Here is a 22,451-nt window from a genome sequence, read left to right as displayed (position 1 = left end):
TAGCAGGGGAAAAGTGAAGCTTAAGTTCTCTGCAACACCTTCCTTTAAGGAAACATTTCTATTTTTTCTCTTATCTAGGCTCCTTCAGAACATGCTAGTATCCTTATCATGATACTGTCAGTTAATTGTAACAAATCTCTCACACACACATAATCCTTTTCTAGAACACTAGTTTTTTTATACAAAATATATTACTTTTTAGCGGGAAGTAACCTGTAAAGTATATTTCTGTTGGATGCTATTTGCCGAGGTTTCAGAAGGCATCCTGCCATGGGACTCTCCACTTCTCATGAAATAGATATAATGTGTACACTAGTCACTAATGGATCTTTAAGTCATTGATTACATATCATGTTCTTGCTCTGGGGCTCTAAAATCTTCTCATAATCCTTCAAAGTGCTACCCTGAAATGTGCTTTCCTTGAAGGCTACGAATGTAAAAAGAAAAAATAAATAAATAAAAAACAAAGCCAGTGTCACAGTCTCGTTAGAAAACCCTTTGGTTGGTGCAGCCTTTTCCGAGAACACATTCTTGAAACAAGATGTGCTGTTTTCTCCCTGACGATTAGATTCAGGGGAAAGTATCTTACGGACAATTGCTACTTGGTCAAGGCCACTTTGGTATTGGTCTACGCAACCAGCTGCCTCTCCATGGAGAGTCTTGCCCTGGCCGCAGACATTTCTGGTTCAGAAAACAGGGCGCAAAGGCAGTCGTGTCTTTTCCCCTAATTCTTTCATGGTGCTGCTTTCAGAATAAGATAATCCTGGACCCCATGACGTTCAGCGAGGCCAGGTTCCGGCCGTCGCTCGAGGAGAGACTGGAGAGCATCATCAGCGGCGCGGCGCTCATGGCCGACTCGTCCTGCACGCGCGACGACCGGCGCGAGAGGATCGTGGCCGAGTGCAACGCCGTCCGGCAGGCGCTCCAGGACCTGCTCAGCGAGTACATGAACAACGTAAGTCCTGGGCTCGCGGGGCTCACATCCGGTGGGTTTGGGCGCCGGCTTGTGGCTTTCGGGGAAGCGTGTGTAGCAGGAAGAGAGGACAGGTGTTCCCGGGAGAGACTCGGCGCGGGGGTGGGGGGGAGCGGGGGGCGGACACGGAAGAACCGCTTTGGGAGAGAGGTGTCTTGAGCTTGCGCCAGAATGCACTGTTAGCCTGGAAGAGAGTGGTGGAAGGGCCTGGTTAGGAAAACTTGGGCCGTTTACTTGAATGATTTCGTGGTCATTTTGATGGCTGGCCTTAGATTGTGGTAAGATTGCAGTCGGTGAAAGTTGGATGGTGGATGGAAATGAGGATGTAGTGAAGTCCTCTTACACAGAACACTTTCCGAGCTAAGGATGGCTATAGATGCTGATCTTCATCCTTAAGAGGCATTAATAAGCATAACAGGTTTTCAGATGTTTGTGCAGGCTCGGTTAAGGTGGAACTGTTCCAATGGCAGTAAAACTTGGAGGAAGTATTGATTCATTGTGCAGTTGGAAGTTCTTATGAGAATTAATCTCCAGGTTTTCAGTGGTATCTAGTGATATGCAGCACAGACAATAGCTGTCCTGTCCCACAGTTATGAAGTGTGACAATTGTTATATACCTGAAAACTACACAAAGAAGATGAAATCCATATTCTTTGTTTTGAAGGGCACTGAATTATGTTTGTATTGATTTGCTAAATTCATTCAGCTGAAGTGATGTTGGTGGTGCCCAGTGCTTGTGACCTTGAATGATCTGGAGTTTCTCCTGTCCTGGACTCCTGGGTTTGAGAGAATTCAGCATAAAGGGGTAAAATGTAGGTAAAGTGAGGTCTTGACATCACATGTTGAAGTAGTGTTCTATGTAGTGGTCAAGTAGGGAGCAGGGCACTGAGAAAATCTCATGGCTTTTGAAGCCCATGCTGGTCGTTTTAGAACACCATGAGACAACCCTGAGACGACACAGTCAAGCCATGTCCGCCCTGCAGCCCAATTCTTCTTACCCCCACCGCCCGCACCCAACCTAAATCACACGCAGCCCATGGGTCAAGCCCCGGGAGTCAGCATTGATAGGAACTGTGCTGCTCCTGCCAGACTCTTCAGAGAATGTTGATCTAGAAAACAAAAAGATGTAGAGTGCCCTACAAACTGAAAACCAAAAATCTGTCTCCTTTACATCAACCTTCAGATTCTTTGATTGGAGAAGATTTGCCCATTTTCAATACACAAAGAATAAGGTGTGAATGTCTAACACGGTATCCAGCTGCCTATGGGGATTTCTCCATAGGACACTGGACGGCTCATACTTTTTGTGATTTTGGTCTGTGGGTGCTATGCTGGGTAAAGCTAGAAATGATGACTGCCATTGTCTCCCACACTGAGTGAATCTTTTGAATAGCAGATTTAACAAAAAAAATTAATGATTATAAAATCTGGGATTCTGTGTGTTTGTTGTTTTTAACAGAATAGCAACAGGCTACTTACTTGTATGTGGAATATGGTTTTATAGTAAGGCATGCTGGTATTTCTAGCAATGAATTATTGCCAAAGAAGGAAGTTGAAACAGCAGAGATCACAGTGATGGTTCAGGTGTCAATATAAATATTTCAGAAAAAAAAAGTATGTTCCTGTGAATAGTAATCACAGAATGTGATTAAATAAGAGTTGAAAGAGATATGACATGTAATTTTCAGTTTGGTGTCTAGGATCCTGTCAAGCAGAAGTTTTTTTTCTTTCAGTGTAAACTCATATAGATCAGCAGAGCTGATGGAGTTTTGTATTTTATTGACTCCATGTGCTTATTTTTCTGTTCACAACCTTGTGATACAGGAATGTTTTGTATTTTGTATTACAAAAACTTGGTTTCTACTTTGATATGGTTACAGATAATACATAGGTGGGCTTAGTACTTAAATTTCAGTGTGCAAATGCTATTCACTTTCAACCATCAGGATCAAAGGCTTGAAATAAAACACTTCCTATTGACTTTTATGTAAACTGTATAACTTCACACTTCTTTGGTAATTTCAAGGTAGAATCGGATGCAGCTGTATCAACTCCATCATCTCTGTCCAGCGCCCTCATTTCTACTGTCAAAATGTCAATTTGTTTATTTTGATATAGCATATATTAATATAAAACCCACATACACATCTCTGCCTTGACTGAAAAGTCTGTTGTGTTTCACAGCAACCAATAAATTAGTCCGTTGTGCCTAGGATGTTCATTATAAGACACTTCTTTTTAAAGTTTGTAAGCTCTGAGAGTAAATGTATTATCAAATTATCACTCTGCAGATATTCCTCATAGTAAGCTAAGCAATATTAGGATAAAGAATTTATTAGATTGAGAAGAAAAGATTTAAAAATGGGCATAACTGACACTTCTGGATTCTGAAAATTTCCTGATCTTTCCCTGATGAAGCTTTGACTTACAAAGCTCAGCAGAGCTGTTCTAAAATCATATAAAGGCTAAGCAGTATCCACTGCAGGGAGGTGGAGATTGGGAAGAAGAGCTGTATGCTAAGGATTAGGAAAAAGTGTCTGCATGGGCCATGAGCCATGGGTTGGCCATATAAGTTACACTGAGCTAAGCAGGATATCTGTGGTGTGTTAGATGTTTCACAGAAGTATATACAAATTGATGCATATGTAACAAAAATTGGGTACCCCAGTGAAACTGGTATGAGAGAAAAGTGCTGGCTGAACAGAGGCATGTGGCAAAAATTATGATCACAGTGTGGCAGTGGTAGAAAAGGAAAACCCTGGATAGCCTTGTTTTTTCAAGTTGATGATGTAAGCCCAAGTGAGAAGATTCTTTAAAAAAACTCCCCCTTTAAATAGACCATCACTATTGTACATATGTGAAGACTAATAATGGGTAGAGAGAGACTCTTTTTCTAAAGGATGTGTGGCTTTTGGATGAGTGCCATCAGGGTGGTGGTGGAATATTATGCTGAGAACTATAAATAGTTCCAAATTATAATGAAGACAAACTTTTCTCTGTAACTTACAATTTTAGACAGTTTTTTTTTTTTCCTGTGGCAGTAAAACTTCTTTCATCAAAAACAAAACAAAACAAAACTTAAAAGTGACCCCATGAGAGGCAACAATTAAACATGGTATTTTATTGGTAAGGATTTTATGATAGATTTGAATTTAGAATATCATATTCATTCCACAAATATATATTGTGTGCCTGGTTACTCTGTGCCAGGCACTGTTATAGGCTTCTGGGATATAGAAGGGAACAAAATAGATAAAATTCTCTGTTCTTGTGGAGGTTACACTCTAGTCGGGGGAGACAATAATTTGAGCAAGGATTATCTCAGATGATGACGAGTGATAGAAAACCTGGGAGACAGGGAGCATGGGGTACAGCTGTAAATAAGCATGGCCTGGAAAGGGTTCATTGAGAAAATACTTTTTGGTGAAAGACCTTTTGGAGACGAGGAAGCAAAGAGTGCTTGAGGTGGAAGGACCATGGAGGTTAAGTACCTTGCCGTGAACGGGTGCTCGGGACCCAAGGAACCTTCATGGGGTGGCGATCAAGGCTGTTGGGAGTGAATGGGGGCCAGCAGGAGACGGGGTCTGCAAGGGTACAAGGTGGCAGACTACCCAGGGCCTTGTGCAGTGTTGTATGGAATTTGCCTTTGATTTTAATGGCATGGGAAGTCGTTGGAGAGTGTTGGGAAGAAAGTGCCATGACTGAGGTCCTCAGATAGGCCATAGGAGCACAAGGGGGTAACAAAAGTAGGGGGACGGGAGAGGGGACACTGAAATAATTCGTGAGAGGATGGTGGCTTGGCTCAAGTGGTCGCAGTAGAAGTGAAGGGTTCAAATTCTAACTATTTCAAACAAAATTTGCTGATAAAGTGGCTGGTGAGAAGAATGTGTCTGTCTCATGAACACAAAATGGACAGCGATCAGTGTGAATGGCAGTTAAGGTTGTAACAGCCCCCTCTATGGTCTTCAGTTGGTATCTTCAACTGGCTTTGCTTGCATGGAAAATTCTGATGTACTCAGATGTAATGATTTGTAAAGAGCTCACTTTTCAATGCCTGGATACTCTGCTAGACAGATTGCATGTGAAAAGGGAGCTAAGTAGAAAAATTTTGTTTCAAAGTTGTATCACCCAAAATACCCAACTATGGTTCACATGCTTATAAATATAAAAGACTAGAAAAATAGAATACTCCAAGTACTAACCCTAAGTGCAGAACAATAAAGAGATGTGTTAAGCCATTCCTTCTTTGGGCACAATTCCCTGTTAGACCTTGATGGGAATATGTGATAATCAGATGTGCCTGGACCTTATGTGTAGTGCTGTGCAGGCTAGTTCAATTTTATATAAACTGATAGTCTGTGTTGCTCTAAATTGTTGGGTTTTTTTTTTTAAGACTAATGCAGAACTACCATTTTTTTAAACCATTATACAAAGTTTAAATGCACAATGGTGGCAGAGAATCAGGTGGCATAAAGTAATGACTTCTGAAAATGTGGCAGGTTATTTTTTTAATTGTATTTTTATAAGTAGTTAAAATGATCTATTTTTACAAAAGATTTGAATCCAGTTTTTTTTTTCAAACCTCCTGAAGCACCTAAGTGGATTCCTGGGGACATTTTGTAAACCACTAATGTGATGGACATGTTAAAAGCACATGAGGACAAATTAACGTAGGAGGATATATACATATTACAAGTGCCTGAAGGATCATTGTCCTAGCCTTTGCCACAGAGTGGAATTTATTATAAAGAGGGGTCCTGATGGATCCATTTATGAATGACAAGGTCTGAAATGAGGTCTTAAAAGGTCATGTTCAGCCCAATTGTAGGTCCCATACGGTACCGAGGCTCCAGAATACGCCACTGTATCAGTAACACATGAAGTGGTATCCAGAGCCACTATGAAAATAGTGGGCTTGCACACTGTTTTGTTGTTGTTTTATTTTTTAATGGTGCAAGAGAAATATACGTTTATCATAGATGATAATTAAGAAAAAATTATTCATGGGCACCTGGGTGGCTCAGTTGGTTAAGCGACTGCCTTCGGCTCAGGTCATGATCCTGGAGTCCCTGGATCGAGTCCCGCATCGGGCTCCCTGCTCAGCAAGGAGCCTGCTTCTCCCTCTGACCCTCCCCCCTCTCATGTGCTCTCTCTCTCTCATTCTCTCTGTCTCAAATAAATAAATAAAATCTTTAAAAAAAAAATTATTCATAATATCACCCCTAATCATTGTTAGCTATTTTGTATATGTCTTTCTAATGTTTTTAAACTTCCAGAGTGATACATTTGTACACAGAAACACACAGGCATGTTACACTTTGGGTTTTAAAAAGTAGACTCATTGTATATGGCATTTTGTAATCTCTTTTCTTAATGTATTGTGACTATGTTACCATGTCAATAAACATTCTCTAACTTTAGGTTTACTGGCTGCTTAGCATTTTATTATATAAACATGTAATAATTCATTGAGAAGCAATTCATTTTGAGAGTATTTTTTTTACAGAAGAGTGTTGGGAAAGGTAAGGAGGGCAGCCTTTTCATGCTGGCGGTGTAGAGCGTTGTTTTAGACCCAAAGAATGAGTGAGGAAGTAGTGAGCCAGTGGGGAGGCACAGCTTTACAGTTTATCTGCTTTAAAGAGATCCCTGAAAATTTTGTGCCATGAGACTTTTGTATGTGAAGACATTTTAAATGCCTCTGAGGTTCTATTTTAAATTATCACAGGTGTATTTTTTCTGTATTTTATTGATTTTTTTTTTTTGAATCAATCTGATTTTCATTTATCAGAGTTTCCCTAAGTTGGCTGTATGTAGTACTGCAGAGAGGGGTCTAGGACAACCAGTAGACGGGTTCAATAGTTGGATTTGATCCAGGGTCCCAAAAAAGGCCCTGAAAGCTTCTAAAGGGAGTACCATCGAAAAGATAACTTTGTGATAAAAATTGTGATGCCGCCAAATTTCTCCCAGATGGGAAGATAGAAGAAAGACTGAGTAGCTGTTGCCACTTAATAAGGCTAATTGTTAATTAAACATAAAAATTGTTCCTGGTAGCATCTAGGCTTTCTCATTTCTCTCTTACTTTGTAGAAGAGGGGGGTGAAATTCACTAAAGTCAGTTTGGCTGATTCCAAGTGTCTCTACCAGAGTGTTTGGCTTAAAATAGAATACAAAATAATGCTTAAAAATACTTGTTGGCCCTTGTTGACCCGGTGTTTCCCATACCTCCCCATAAAAGGCCTCCATTTTAAGAGAAAATTTAGAGCTGTCTTAGTGGAAGTGGTAGCTCCATTCGAGAGAAGGAATTCTAATATCCCGATTTGATGCCTTTAGTGAGAAGGTTTTCCTTATCTTTTCCTTATTTGCATGTTTTCTTCTCTTTATACTCTGTGCCTTCAAATGTGTTCAGTGCTCTCATCTCTGTGAATGTTGAACTTCAAATTCATCTGTGCAATTATGCTTCTTCTATAAAACTTTTGCTCCATGAAGAGATAATTCTTAAAATCCTTTTTAGTTGTACTCCCTGCTCAGACATTGAAAAAGCACAATTAGGTTACCAAACCCTTTTTTTGAGGTCTAAAACTGTCCTTTGAATCTACTCTTCCTAAGAAACATGGTTGGGAAGAGAAGTCTTTTGGATGGTGCATTAGACTTGATCTTGGAATTACCTAGCAACCCCATTTGCCTGCATTCCCAGGTAGTTTCAACGTGACTCCCAGTGGTACCCTGGCTCTTGTAAGGAGTAAAACAATTTTTTTTTTCTTTTTATTTTCTTACCATATTCCTTTTCTAATGGTACTCACCCGAGTTTGCTGCAGTGGAATCTCCAAAGCCAAGGGAGTGTTAAGGAGGGGTGTGCTGGGCCTCACTGGCCCAGGTACCAGTGGTGGGAGAATGTCCAGCCGTGTTGGTGGGACATAATTCCCCAGGGGGAACAATGAGGGTGAGAGAAATTGTGCCATGGTCAGATGTTCCACAGAGCATGAGAGTACTCTAGTGGCTCCAGGAGATCTAGACTGACAGATGGTTGGTTAGCACAGAGCACAGGTATGGGTAACATCTGGTCCTTATGGGAATGTGGCAGGTCTCCTTGGTCTTAAAGGATCCAGAGTATGGGACAATTATCCTGGTAGGGGAGTTAGGCCCTTCAAAAAGTACATCATGTTGTATGCATATTTGCTGTTATTATCAGCTCATGACATACAATTAAATGACTTACAGGATCCCAGGACAGATGGGTCTAACAAGATGTGTTTCCTTTGGATCATCAAGGTCAGTTCTTAATGCAATCCTACACGCCATTTTGTGGCCAGGAAAGGTCCTTCCTACATGAAACTCTCCGCTGTTCCCCACTATGGATAGTTTGGCAGAGTTTAGAAGCCTCTGCTTTGTAACCATCTATACACCCAGGTTCTAATCCCAGTTTTATCCCTTATATTAAGATGACATGAACTTAGGCAAGGTAGATAGACTCTGAGCCTCAACTTTGTTGGCTATCAAGTGGGTGATAGACTATACCTATGGGAATATTCAGAGATAAGACAGTGGCAGCGAGAACTTTCAGTGTCAAAGGAAAGTCATGTTTGCTTCCTTTTTCTCCCCAGTGTTCTTATTTCCCTGTTTTATTAACCTCAAACAAAAACCCTATTCTGTACAATTCATTGAGGGCTTTTTGGAGATAAGGAGTGTATTAGATAAAGGAAAGCATCACTGGGTGTGTCTGGACGGGAGCTGAGTGGCCAGAGATATGTCTGGCTTTGTGGCCCTGTTTAGGGGAATACTGTGGACAACACTGTTGCCAAGGCTTGGAAACAAATGACAGTCCTTATAAAATGAGCTGATTATTAGAGACCTTGGAGAAAAATGACTAAGACTGGCAGTCCTAGGAAACCAGAGGGTACAATAGGAGGACCAGGCCTCTGAGCTGGAAGAGTTTGGATGCAGTGCAGCTTGTCTGAGTTAGTAGATGAGTTGCCTGCCTTTTCCTAGTCCTGTAGGCTTCTAAGAGAGAAAGACCAAGGTTCTCCCGTAAACATGGGAATATCTCTAGTTCCTCTGGATCAGGGGGATGGACTAAAATTCCAAGAGTATAAACATGGGAAAAATTAGTGGTACATCGTACCAATATGGCCCTCTTCCTTAGCTCTAAAATATGATTCTGTGATTCTTGGGTCTTAGAATTTGGACTAGTGGTTAGAGGTAAGAAACTTTTGTTAGTGTTTTCGTGGAACCTTGATTTGCTTCAAAGAGTTCAAAGTAGTCACCCAGGGCATAAATTTTAGGAGCTTGACTGATACCCTGGCAGGCTGAGGAATCTGCTTAGGGCATTTACTTCTACTGGGAGCCCCTAAAAGTTGGCTGCAATCCACCAATAAACTTATTACCTAGTGTTGAGATATCCCCAATCAGCAAAGGTGAAGCCCACTGCCTGGCAATCTCTTGAGTAGGAAGATTTTGGGAAAACAGTTTGCCTTGTCATCAAAATGAGGTTCCCAGGGGCGCCTGGGTGGCTCAGTCAGTTAAGCGTCTGCTTTGGGCTCAGGTCATGATCCCAGAGTCCTGGAATCAAGCCCTGCATCGGGCTCCCTGCTCAGCAGGGGCCTGCTGCTCCATCTCCCTCTGCCTGCTGCTTCCCCTGCTTGTGCGCTCTCTCTCTCAAATAAATATTTTTTTAAAAAATGAGGTTCCCAGTATTGGTTCTATAATGAGTTAAGTCTGAGCAGTGAAAGTCACAACAACTCTAGACACTCAATGTTGACCTCTCTATAGAGGAAAAGAGGTACTAAGCAATCACAATCAATCAATCAATCAATCTCTCTTTCTCTCTTTCCCCCCTCCTGACATCTCTAATTTTTTCTTCCCTTCTTTTCTTTCTTCTACCACCTGTGTGCCTGGTAGAATTTTTTTTTAACTTTCTTTTTAATGCATGGATGGACTCACAGGAGTGGAAGGGAGTTATTCAGAGGCAATAAATGGCAAGAAACAATAAACTAGAGACAGGTCTGCATATTCCTTCTGGCCTAGACTTGGGTTTTAAATGAGACAGTGTGTAAAGAGCAGGAGACAAAAATCTAAGACCCAGCTGGATAGCCAGATTAGGGACCTCGGTATAAAGCCTGGATTCTCAGATGATGACATTATTAGGCCATGATCAAAGAACACAAAACTTCCCTACAGAGAGAAACAATGGAAATGCATGCTGTCTTGGTCTTTAAAGAGCATTGTAAAAAAACCAAAACAAAACAAAAAAAACCAAAAACTTTTCACACAGTGTCACCATCACTCAGTTTTGGGGTCAGAATCTATATTCTAGGGTGACATAAAGCTTATCCAAAATTTCATTTGAAGGCATCCTGGGTAGTAGATTGCCAGGTACCTGGCAGAAGCAAATACCAATTCTCTCTAGAGGAACATGCCTTAAACCCAAGTGTCAAAGAATTTCTAAAGATAAAGTTACAAGGAGCAGAAGTTGAGATTCGAGAATCTCTAAAGATAAAATGAAACAAGCCATCATGAGTGAGAACTGGCAAAAAAAACAGTTACAGATCAGACCTACAAGGGCTGAAGGTTGGCAATTAATAGATACAAATTATAAACAGTCTCTAAAGAAATTGAAGAGAGTGTTGGAGATATGATGAAGGAACAAGAGACTGTCAAAATTGACTGGAAGTCTTAGAAGGCAGGATTGGGAGTTGTGTGGTAGAGGAACATGGGCTTATTTGAAGGGGTGGGACAGGAGGGTCCTGGTTGCCCCAAGCCTGGGCTCACAGGGAAGGAAGAGAGAGGATAATTCAAAATATTAAGAGTAGTGCTGGCAGTCACCTCTCAGTCACCAACCAGAGAAGCTGGTTATCTCTTGTAGCAATCCTTTGGTTGGATATCGGTCACATTATTCACAGTGGACTTCTATGAGGAACAGAAAAGGTCAAATCACAAAGAAAAGAAAAATTATCAAATGAAACAGGAGATGAAAATTACAATCTGCCTTAGCAGCAAAATTAAGTCCCATACTTAAAATTCTAGCTAGGTTCTCTCCTTATCAAACACATCCCTCTACTGAGTCCTTGAAAGTTTGTTCTGAATCATACAAGGTCAATCAATATGATGAGGAAGAGCAAGTGATATTACGAGACTGTAAGGGGCTGTCTTTGATTTAGTCAATGAGCAGAGGTTGTTGACAGAGTTGACTGCTGAGTCATCAGATTTGGCCATCTCTGAAGACAGCCTGGACAGCACAATCCATCAATTGATCTTCTTGGGAGAGCCTTTCTGGTATTTCAAGGAGGATCTCTCAAAACTGTCAGGGAAAGCAGCGGGCTGAACTCCACCACCAAAACCGTGACCCTGGAGAAACTTTTCCTTTGTGTTTTCAAAAGATATGGGAAACCCGTAACCCTGGATTTCTTGTTCCCGGATGGGTTGTTCCAAAGATAAGCTCACAAGGGCCTCTTTTCTTGGGTCTAAGACTGCCTCAATCTCATCCTGCAAAGTTTCTCTTGATTCATTCAGAAAATTGTTACACTCTGAGAACTGAGCGTTTTGCTGGTGGTGCTGCCTGAATGCTGTCTTGTTCATAATCCCCAGGATCTAGAGTGTCTAATCTGGAAGAGTAAGTATTTCTGAAATGAATAAATGAATCCTCTTTCATCCTCCTCTAATAATGAGGAGGAGGAAGAAGAAGGAAGGGAGGAGAGAGAAAGAAAGAAAAACACCAGTAGCAACATAATCCATATGTTTTGAGTCTGTCGAGTCCCATGTTATGGAACAAAATGGTTCATGTTTTCTGTCTGCTCTCCTACCTATGGATCAAGCTATAAGTAAAACAGCTGAAGTTAACTATACTTGGTTTGTTCATGGCTTATTTTGAAGTTCCCAGACATTTCCCTATAGTTAAAGCTATATTTAAGGACCTCCACTTGCTTGCTTTTCATTTCAAAGAACCCCGCCAAGCACCTCACTCTTCTGCCATTTTAAATGTTTCCTCTAGGGTGCCCTGTTTGGGCTGAGTCCCTGGTGGGTGTATGTGAGGGGCTGTTTGTAGCTGTACGGAATTCCGCAGGCTGGACTGGGGACTTTGGAAAATACTTAACTCATCGCTTCCTGAAAGGCACAAAAGAGTTTGTATATGTTTCTAAGAGAGAAATCAACGTAAGAAAAGCGTCACAGTTCAGCTCTTGAACCTCACTTAGATGGTGTCTTCAGAGGCCCAGCCTCAGCCTGTGGAACCGCAGTGTCCCAAAGAGGGGGCTGATAATCTCTTAACTTTAGCAAGTACCCCAAGTGATTTCTATGAGCAGGTGAGGCAGGGAACCCCTGATGTAATAAATCAGTGGATCACATCAAGAGTCGATTTAATACAGCATGGGCTTAAAATGGGTTTTCTGTGAATGGAGATAAATACTTTTGTAAGAAAGCATCAAGTGAATATTGCCTGGGGAGTCTTACTGAGCTACATTTTACTCAGCCTGGACATTTAGGATTTCAGAAGAGACTAGTGAAGCTGGATGGCTAAGCCCTTCTTTGAATTCCTGACAAATAGACAAGTGAATCTGAACTATTATCTCACCTGTGAGCTATTAATTGAAGGGTGGCTGTGGTTTTTTTGTTGTTGTTGTTATTGTTCTCAAAGCTCACCTCCCTCAAATACACTTCTTCCCACACATCTATCCCCCATTTGTAAAAAGAGAATTTATCATCCTCAGAAGGACTCTGCTCTCAATAAGTGCCAGAACTAAAATATCCAGTCTCACAGATGATTCAAAATCCTCTTTCTTAACAGCTTAATTGCTGATTTCAGTTTCTACTAACTCTGCAGGTTTGGCTGCAGCTGACAGATTTGTAGCATCAACCCAGAGCTTTGCCTTTGCCATTTCAATCCCTTGAATTGAACTTTTGTTTCAGGTTCTTTCGGTGACTATTCTAGGGAACTGTTTCTGAGAGGAAGCAGCGTTTCACTGGACTACTCTTAGGATTCTTAAATCTACCTTTGTATCAGAACCACATATCAGAAAAGCACATATGCTAGGGCCCTAGCAGGCCAAGTTTTCCAGGACATTCTCATGCCTCCAGACCTGTACCAGCCTTGGAGTAAGCCAGCATTGGGGAATCACCCAACTTGTTCAACATCATTAGAGTCAGACAGGTACCCTGATTTTCCCTTTCCTCAGTTTTCTCAGTAACATTTTCAAAGTATTATTATTTATCTTCACCCTACACATCGCCCTCCCCCACCCCTTACCGTGGCCCAGTGAACACCTTTGCAAGCAGGTATTTGCATTTCTTTCCCCTTTTCCTCCTAAGGTGCCTCAAGAACACAACATTGGCGTGTTACATAAATTTCATCTCAACAGGAAAAAAAGAAGACAACATTGGCCTTTTTATTATTCATTCTGCACACTTGGGGTTAGAGGGAATCCCTTAAGTGGCCCGCAGTGTGGTGGCTAATTTCATACTTTTGATCCCTGCCAAAAAAAGACATGAACATCTTTTGGGAGAGGTGTTTTGCTTTGTACCCATGAAACATTTAGAAATAAAATTCTGTAAACTTCATCTTATCACAGATATTGTTTCTTTTATCAGCATTGGCCTGATTTTATGCTTCTTATCTCTTTGGTTTGCTCATTTTTCCTCATCTGTTAGTGTTCCTTCTCCATTTGTAAAACCTATAAAACCAGGTCTCTCGCTTTTTAAATTTTGTTTTGTTGTTGGGTTTTTGTTGTTGTTGTTGTTTTTAAGGATGCTGAAAGGATCACCATCCATTTTCCTAAAGCCCCTGTTTTCTGATTTCATGCTATTTGGATGAAAACAAACATCAAGATATTTGCAAAAAATCAAGTGGTTAAGGACATTTTCAAAGTAACACAAATAGAACAAATTGGAATTCAGGTCTTCTGGCTTCTTCATTGCCACTCTTTGATTATTTCCATTGCCTCATGATCTATATTTTAATGGACTTAGACATAATACTGGATTTTTAATATTCTTTTTCCTCTGTTTGAAGCCCTAAACCATGTATTACTTATCTTTTCCCAAATACTCCTTTCGATCTCTCAGGGTTAATCATATGGTAGACTCTGGACAATTCTTCTTTTAGCAAGCATCTATGGATCCTAGCAGAACCCTGCCAAAACCTCAAATAGAAAGCAGACAGCAGCTGCCTTATGGGACAGCCACTAGAATCAGTCATAGAGGGGCCAAAAGGACCTTTGTTGACAAGAGAAGGTGTTCATGGAGCAATTAAATCTGATTTTCCCCCCCTGACAATGCAGACCCTCCTGGCTTCAGTTGCTAGTTGGAGGCTGTAGACCTTTTAGGAGACAGCAGTAGAAGTGGTAACCATAACAGCCAGCCCTGGTGTGTCACTGTCCCACAATTTCCCAGGTGTTCAGTGCAGTGACTCTGCTCTCACTGAGTCATGCCTAACCAAAGACCGGCCTTTTGCTCTTTTCTGAAAATAAACCTCTAATTACCTGCAGCCTGGATTAGGGGAGAGGATCTGGGGGTCTAACTGCTTTTTAAATGGAATTTCAAGTAGTCATCTTGTTTTCAACCTCAACTTTGCCCCCCTTGCCTCCAGAAGAAGCTGATGCCTCAAGTGCCTTGATCTTTGAGGGTTTTGCAGTGTGATTTGGGTTGTTCTGAGATTTCCCCATTGCTGGCCTAGGATTCAGCTTTCTCAGCTGAATGAGTTAGTACATCTCCCTCTGACATCCAGTTTCAAAATACTGCCATGCTGTATTCCCCTGTTGTCTTTGTCCATAAGGATAGATGCCTTCAAAAGAAAATTGCCGTATGGTCCTTTTAATTGGGTTTCAGAGAAGACCAGTTATATAAATCAGTGGGTTAAATCTGCCATCTTCAGCCACACCTTTTATTTTAAGTAAGATTACAGGTTCCTTCCATATCTATTTCCAGGATCCATGTCATTTTGCACCATAGCTTGACCAAAGAGATGAATAAAGCTGAGCTGATCAAAGCATTTTCAAAGTGAGCTGAGAGTTTTGGATAAAAGTGGAAGGGAAACAGTCTGTTGGAGTAAAGCTTAAAATGGGAGAATCTATTTGATCAAGGTACTCTGTTGTGTTTCCATGTCTGTACTATTCCTAACCAAAACATAATAGATACTGGTTCCAATTTAGACCTTGAAGAAGGTGTGGTTGTGAATACTGATCTTGTTGTTTATGTAGGATAACAATAGAAGCGGAACGTTTATCACATGATAGCGAAAAATTCTTCAGAAACTTTGATTGTTTTTAAGTCTACTGGATGCTGTCTTCCTCTTAGTTACTGACTGATAACAGTGGTACAGTTGACACCATCCTATGATCCATGCCACTGTGTTAAGGGAGAATAGAGATTGATGCTATTATCTCAATCATTTTCTTAGAATTTGGTAATTTTTAGTGTCTCTTCCAAAATATTGAGAGCCACAAGCTTTATTCATTGAAATGTCTTTGTAAAAGGAGTATTCTTGTAAATTCCTTTGTTTTCTATTTTTTTTTTTTTTTAAGATTTTATTTATTTATTTGACAGAGAGATAGCGAGAGCAGGAACACAAGCAGGGGGAGTGGGAGAGGGAGAAGCAGGCTTCCTGCCGAGCAGGAAGCCCGATGTGGGACTCGATCCCAGGACCCTGGGATCATGACCTGAGCCGAAGGCAGACGCTTAACGACTGAGCCACCCAGGTGCCCTCCTTTGTTTTCTAAAGGTTACTTTAAGTCAGTTAAGTTTATCTCGTGAATTATTATTAAAATAATACCCTGTGGTATTATTTTGTATCTGACTCTGGCACTTATATTTTTATATCCTTAGAACTTTTATCAGGCATATGACTGAATGATTTGATTTATAAATAGCCACATTGATATTTCTATCAATTCATATTGTTAGAAAAATTTATACCCCGTTGCCAAAGACAGTGATAAGAAGAGACATGGGATATTTAACATTCCAGACAGCCATTAGGGAAGCTCTTGTGATTTATCCCTAATATATCATGATTATTAGCATGGCACCTGATGAAATTTTCCTTACAAAATAAGTACTTCCACCAAATAATTCTCACTAAACCAAAGTCTATTTGCTAGGAAATCACATGTAGCTTAGCTTGACATATGTCTATATGTTTAAAGAGTAAGAAAAAAAAAAAATAAGTTGGTTTATTAGTTTTGAGACTGCATTTCCTGGAGACCTAGATTCTTCAGGGTCCCCAGTAGTGAGTGAGGAGGACATAGGAACAAGTGTGACTTTCATTGCCTCCCCTCCACCCGCCCTTGTATCTACGTCTTCCTTAGCAGTCCTGATGCTAATTGAATTAAATATTTGGTTTTCATATAAAATTTCACTTGGAAAAAAACAGATCCTCTTGGCAAGACAGATTTTGAAAATTAATGATGTACTATATACCCCTAAGACTTTTGTCTGAAGTAACCAGATAATTGACAGGAAAGTTAATTGTAAGACATGAATTATTTAGGTATCTGACCAATCTGTGATTATATTCATGGATCTGAAGATTATGATAATATAGAGAGGCTCAGCTCTTTGCAGATAGGCAGACCTGCCCTAAAATATCCAGATGAGTACAAAGTATGAGCTTTTTACTGCATTCTAGCTGTCAGTTTGGTTGTATTCATTCTACCCAGACAAGTGAGAATGGGTTTGGCCACCTCTCTGTCTCTGCTCTGAGTTTCCTAGCAGCCCCTAGTCCATCCTGCTGCTGCAGGGAGCCTCTCTCTCATCACTCCCCACAGACTCTATGCCATGCCCTTCCCCAAGAACAGCACGCCGATTACAAGGTGTGATGCCAAATACCTTAGCACTCATCATTTTCACTATTTTCTTTAGAAATTGCCATGATTTGCAGTTTTTAGAATAACATAAACATAATATTTGCAGCAGAAATAAGTTAGAATGTTCTAAAATATCTCCCTAAAACAGTTTATTTTCTTTATAGTGTATCATTTTCTTCCCTGATAGCTACAGATGAATTGGAGGCCTTTTCCTAGACTGTAATGATATATTGAATTATACCAATGCAGTTTAGCAGAACTAATGCTTACTCACTTGCTGGGTAAATCAATCTGTTCATTTTCTGTAACACAAAAAGGAAATGATAATGAATAAACTTGGGGATAATGTTTTAAACTTATATAAAGTTATCATAGTAAGAGAAAATACTTGCTGGAGGGCTACTCACTGGCAGGGTGAGGGAAATTTTATTTCTTTAAAAATTTAAAAACTAAAATTTAGAATTGAGCATCTAAAACTGGAAAGAATAATAACAATTTATTGAGTATCTGTTATCTTTTAGGAGTTACTTGATACAGAGTTTAGGGCGATGGGCAGTAGGACAGGTGACTTACTTTGCAGTCAAATGCTCTACCACTGAGCTATACCCCCCAGGTGACTTACTTTGGAGCTCTTTAGTATTTTAAGACTATGAAGTCCCTTCCAGCTAACAATAATAAATAGATAGCAAGACAGAAATAGGTAGTTAGGTTTTCAGAAGGACAACTGGGTCAAGATCCTGAAATATTTATGGCAGAGGAGGCACTTGAGCTGTTTGGAAGGCATGTACGTCAGAGAAAGGGTACTTTAAGTGTGAGGAATGATAGAAAGTAAAATTCATTGTATAAATGTGTATGGTACCTTCTGAGCACTGTAAGTCAGCTTGATTAGATAAAAGGGCTTTAAATGGAGGAAAAAAAGAGTCAGCAAAGGAAGGTCAACCTTAGATTGCAGTTGACTAGAATTCCAAATTGAGAAATGCATGCTTTATTGTGGTAAGCAGTTGTTCACTGACAGTTTTTTGGTTTGGGAGTGATACTGGGTCACCTGTGCAATGTTGGGGAACAGCCACCCTGCCTACAACACAGAGTAGCTTCTGAGAGTGTACCCTGGAGATTGGATGCCTGGAGACACGTGAGTGGACTCTTAGGTAAGTCCAGCCAGAAAATGAGAGAGTCTGAACTAGGGAGAAGATGGGGGAATGAGAAGGAGAAAAACACATTCAAGGAGAAGGGCTAGAAGTAACTTGATGGCTACTTTTGTTTTGCTGTTTGTTTTTTGAATTTTTTTTTTTTTTAATTGGAGAATGGGGGAGGAAATAAAACTGTTGCTTTTATGTTCTCATGAGACATATTTATTGTTCATTTAACTAACAGGTCTTTAAGTTGGGCATAATCAAATTCATTGACAATATTATTCCCTCCACAAAATAAAACAAAAAACACAACATTTTACAGTGTTTAAAAGTCTGCCAGATACTTGATTTGATCATATGATGTTACTGTATAAATAAGTGTTTTCTTCTGCTCCTTATTATCTTCACACAGCAGACCATCAGTGTCTTTGATTTAGCATTAACAGCTGCAAAAAGCTCATGGTATCAAGTGTGTTGCAGTCGCTTTGAGTCCTGGCTTTGCATCTCATACCTTGTGGTCCACTTACAGGCTAGGTCTCTTGGCCAAGGGCTAATCTGGAGAGCAGGCCTGGCAAACGATCCAGTATTTGCCTCTCAGGTGGTCATTCTTGGTGCAACATATGGGGCATTGTTTTCAAAATGTTAGATTAAAAATGAAAAATGTTATGTCTTTGGAAAAAAGTGGCCATAAAAAAATATACTTAGCTTTGTCTTGGGTTCATTGAATCTGAATGGATTATTTAACTTTCTCAGATATACTTTAATTGTACATCTAAAATTGAATGTTAGAAAAGGATTGTGAGGGATTTCACAAAGATCTCAGACATACCCCTGAAGAAACTCAAGAATCTCCTCTAAGGATGATGTGCTACTTGGAGTCCTCCTTTTGGTAGTCTCTGCCCAATGACAGCTGCGGTTTGAATTGTCATGCAATTGACTTAAGCAAGGTGATATTTCTAATAGTCAACAGTGTTCAGATATTTATTTGGTATCTGCTATGAGCAAATCACTCTTCTAGATACTATGAGGAATATAAAGTTGAATAGAAGAGCCACTATGTATAACTTCAAGGAAATTATACTTTGTAATGTCCAGAAATACACTACTCTAGTCATTATCTCTGATTTCAAATAGCTACATTTTGAACATTGTGGTAATTCATGACGTGAGAAATAAAGTATTATGTTGATTAAGATGAATCTGTTTCAAATGAAATTTGATACATTATTATCCAACAAAAGGAGTATTACCTACCACAGGAAAACTGATAGATGGGCCTGATTTCCAGTCAGCCTGAGGCCAGTTTCATTTAGCTTAGGTGATAGATATGGAGCTTATGAAGCAGCTTTGTGTAGATGCAGACATATTTGATAGGGTCAGCCCCTCAGTGTGGTTTGAGATCTCACTGGGAAATGCTCTTCTTCCCTTGATTTATTATCAAGTGATACAGTCCAAACAGTGCTGAAAAAATCATGGTGGTAGCATATTCCTGACCTTGGGACATCTATTGTCTCTTTCATAATAATAACAGGCAAAATTATAGAACACATTATTAAAGGGATGACTTGCAGGTTCATAGGTGGAAAATCTGTAGTTAATACAACCTTACATGGATTTACTGACTACAAGGGTAACCTCGTTCTTGTTTTGACCAGGAGATGCGATGGGTGTTGGGAGGCCAGCAAATCCTTTAAAACATTTTCAGTGTCCTTCTGGGCATTTTAGTATGTTAAAGACTGGTTAAATCTTTGAATGGCTAGTAAACTGATTCCAGAGAAAAATTTATGGTAGTAATCTTCACAAAGTAAAGAAGGTGGTAGAGAATCGGAACAGTGACACTCGAGGACGCAGGGATGTTTTGATTAGATTTGATCAAATTTGTGAGAAGAGGATCACAGTCTTCAAATATTTGAAGAACTATTAGACGAAAAAGAGAAATTTATTCTATATGAGTCTGAAAGTGTACATAAGATAGCAAAGAAGTATTTAGGCTCAACGTAACACAAAAGCTTTTGAGTAGACAGAACTTGCCAACAAATTCTGTGGTCTAACGCACCATGAGCTGCCTCCAAGTCTAGTACATTCTCTCACTAGATGGTGCACTGCACGAGAACATGTGGCCCTTTAGCAGGGACACCGTAACAAGAGATTTAAATGGGAGGCTGACCTTTAAGGTTTCTTCCAACCCTGAAGTTAGTACTTCCGTGATTTTGTAGAAGTGCATCTGTGGGACTGAGATTGGCTCCACCATCATCAAGGCAAACTATTTGTCCCTTGATTGCCACTTGTCTAGTTTTTCTTATACATGAGACTAGTTTGAAAAATGAGAGGAAACTTTGGGCTCTGAAATAATCAGAATGGAAATGATATTCAGCTCCACATTCCTTATTCATCAGTTCTTGACAGAACAGTTTTGCAGCTTATCTAGCATCTGGCTGAGTTAAGGGCTTAGGTGGAAGGAACCTGGCTTAGATTTAGCCAAGAAGAGAATCATTCTTCCTTGCCATGAGAAATAACATGATTGCTAGCCACATCTTCCTTCCCAGGGAAGACTGTCTGGCTTAGTCTTTGCTGACACAACTTTGGGTTCTCCTAGATGTTCCTCTGTTCCTGGAGATAGTAAAGACTACTAGGTGTTGGTGCATCTGGAGGAACATGGAACTCTTGTCAAATAAGGATTTCATTATTATAAACCCTTCATGCCTGGACACGCATTTTGGATTTCTGGCATATACTTTGAGTTTGGCCACTACTGTGGCCTTTCTAGAGGCCAAAGGGCATTTGACTATTAATGAGTGGTAAAGATTCAAGGCAAGTTTTCTCCAGAGGCAACACTGGCAATTATATTTTCTGAGATTGCCACCAGAAAAAGAATTCGATCCTCTCAAGACCCTCCTCACATGGGTCATTTCACTTACGAAGATGAACTCTAGTTGTGATTCTTTTTCAAGCATCAAATTAACTAATATTTTGTTTTTAAAAAAATATGACCCATGTTCTCATTGAAGGTAGAACTAGATAGGTCTTTGGAACATCCCTGACCTGTTATGAATCCCACAGCAGTAAATATGACTTAAAGCAAATTTTAACTCCTCTTTTCTGACAGAGCAGTTAGACCTGGAATTTACCTCTGTATTCCACCTTTGTGTGGTTTAACTTGTTAACTACAAAAATAATATATGGCTTGTAAAATTTCAGGTGATTTTGGTCACATATTTTTAATTATGAAATTGAGTTGGTGATTTTAATGTCCTGCACAATGCAACCCTTTGCACTGCATATGGCTTTAGTAGTGCTTACAAGACCTTGTATGTCCCCATCTCTCCAATAAGTTGTGAAGAATATATTTCTCAATTAGTTTGTGCCAGTGTTCCTCAAAGTGTGATCTGAGAACAAGTACTAGTTCATAAATTATTACTAGTTTACAATAAGTACAAAAATTACCAGCATTTAGAAACTTTTTGTAACATTTTTACTTTGTCATAACAATTTCATTCAATTTTAAGAAAGGTAACCAGTTTGGGGTGCCTGGGTGGCTCAGTCATTAAGCATCTGCCTTCGGCTCAGGTCATGATCCCAGGGTCCTGGGATCGAGCCCCATGTCGGGCTCCCTGCTCAGTGAGGAGCCTGCTTCTCCCTCTCCCACTCCCTCTGCTTGTGCTCTCTCTCTCGCTGTGTCTCTGTCAAATAAATTAAAAAAATTAAAAAAAAAAAAAAAAAAAAGGGTAACCAGTTTGCAGTGGATTGGAATTAGATGGAAAAAAGTGCTTCTCACCTCATATAGTTGGAGAAGTACTGGTTATACCTTTCAGATGATAGTATCGAAAGAGGAAAAATGGGCAAACAACTTCAAAAAAGACCAACAGATGTTCCCAAAGCAATATAGGTAAGCACGGTCAGCTTAATGCTTTCCAAGTTTCCTAATCCCAATATGACTTGAGGATCTTGTATAGATCACCAGCCCTCAGAATCCCTCTCTCCTTACCCTGTCATGGTGCCAAAACTCCCCACTGCCCATCTTTTAACAAGAATAGTTGTGTCTGGAAGTCACTATTGAATATGCATGCTGTCTGGAATTGCCCATTTCCCCTCCCTCACACATGTGATTCTTTCATGAGGCTGGTTCACAGAGTGAGGATCTTGAGGTGCATTCAGATCCAGGAGGTCCTGGGGTGATGAGTACCATCCACTTAGAGTCAAAGGAAAGGACATCTCACTACTGCACACCCAGATTGCAAAGTGCTGGCAACAGAGGCTGTCTGGGACTGGCCTTCCTGCCCACTTTCTAGCTCCTGTATCCTTCCCTGCTCTGAAAAGGTGCTGCCTTATGATGGTTTTAGAGTGAAGGAAGAGGACGGAAAGAAAGGAGAAGAAGTGGATGGAAGGGAAAGAGAAGCAGGGGGAGAAAGCTAGTGTAGGGTACGGAAGAGGGAACTCTGAGTGAACTTGGTATTCACGAATATGTGAAATGTTAGTTTAAAACCTCTAAGATTTTTGTCTTCTAGCCATGGGCACCTCTCAGCCACTTAGACTGAAGCATTTGTGTGTGAGATTCTTT

At 40.2% G+C, this 22,451-nt stretch overlaps 1 protein-coding gene across 4 annotated transcripts in view; it reads left to right on the top strand.

The window, feature by feature from the left end:
• CTNNA2 (catenin alpha 2) overlaps positions 1–22,451 on the top strand; it is a 1,076,840-nt gene that overhangs the window by 381,024 nt on the left and 673,365 nt on the right. For all 4 annotated transcript variants that reach the window (XM_078056374.1, XM_078056373.1, XM_078056372.1 and 1 more), the window contains exon 7: positions 752–955. In XM_078056374.1, coding sequence (XP_077912500.1) covers positions 752–955 — 204 coding nt within the window. The remainder of the gene's footprint in view (positions 1–751; positions 956–22,451) is intronic.

The sequence above is a fragment of the Halichoerus grypus genome, chromosome 10, assembly GCF_964656455.1.
Source record: "Halichoerus grypus chromosome 10, mHalGry1.hap1.1, whole genome shotgun sequence".
Lineage (NCBI taxonomy): Eukaryota > Metazoa > Chordata > Mammalia > Carnivora > Phocidae > Halichoerus > Halichoerus grypus.
The sequence above is the reverse complement of the archived record's forward strand: the minus strand, read 5'-3'. Positions and strand labels throughout refer to the sequence as shown.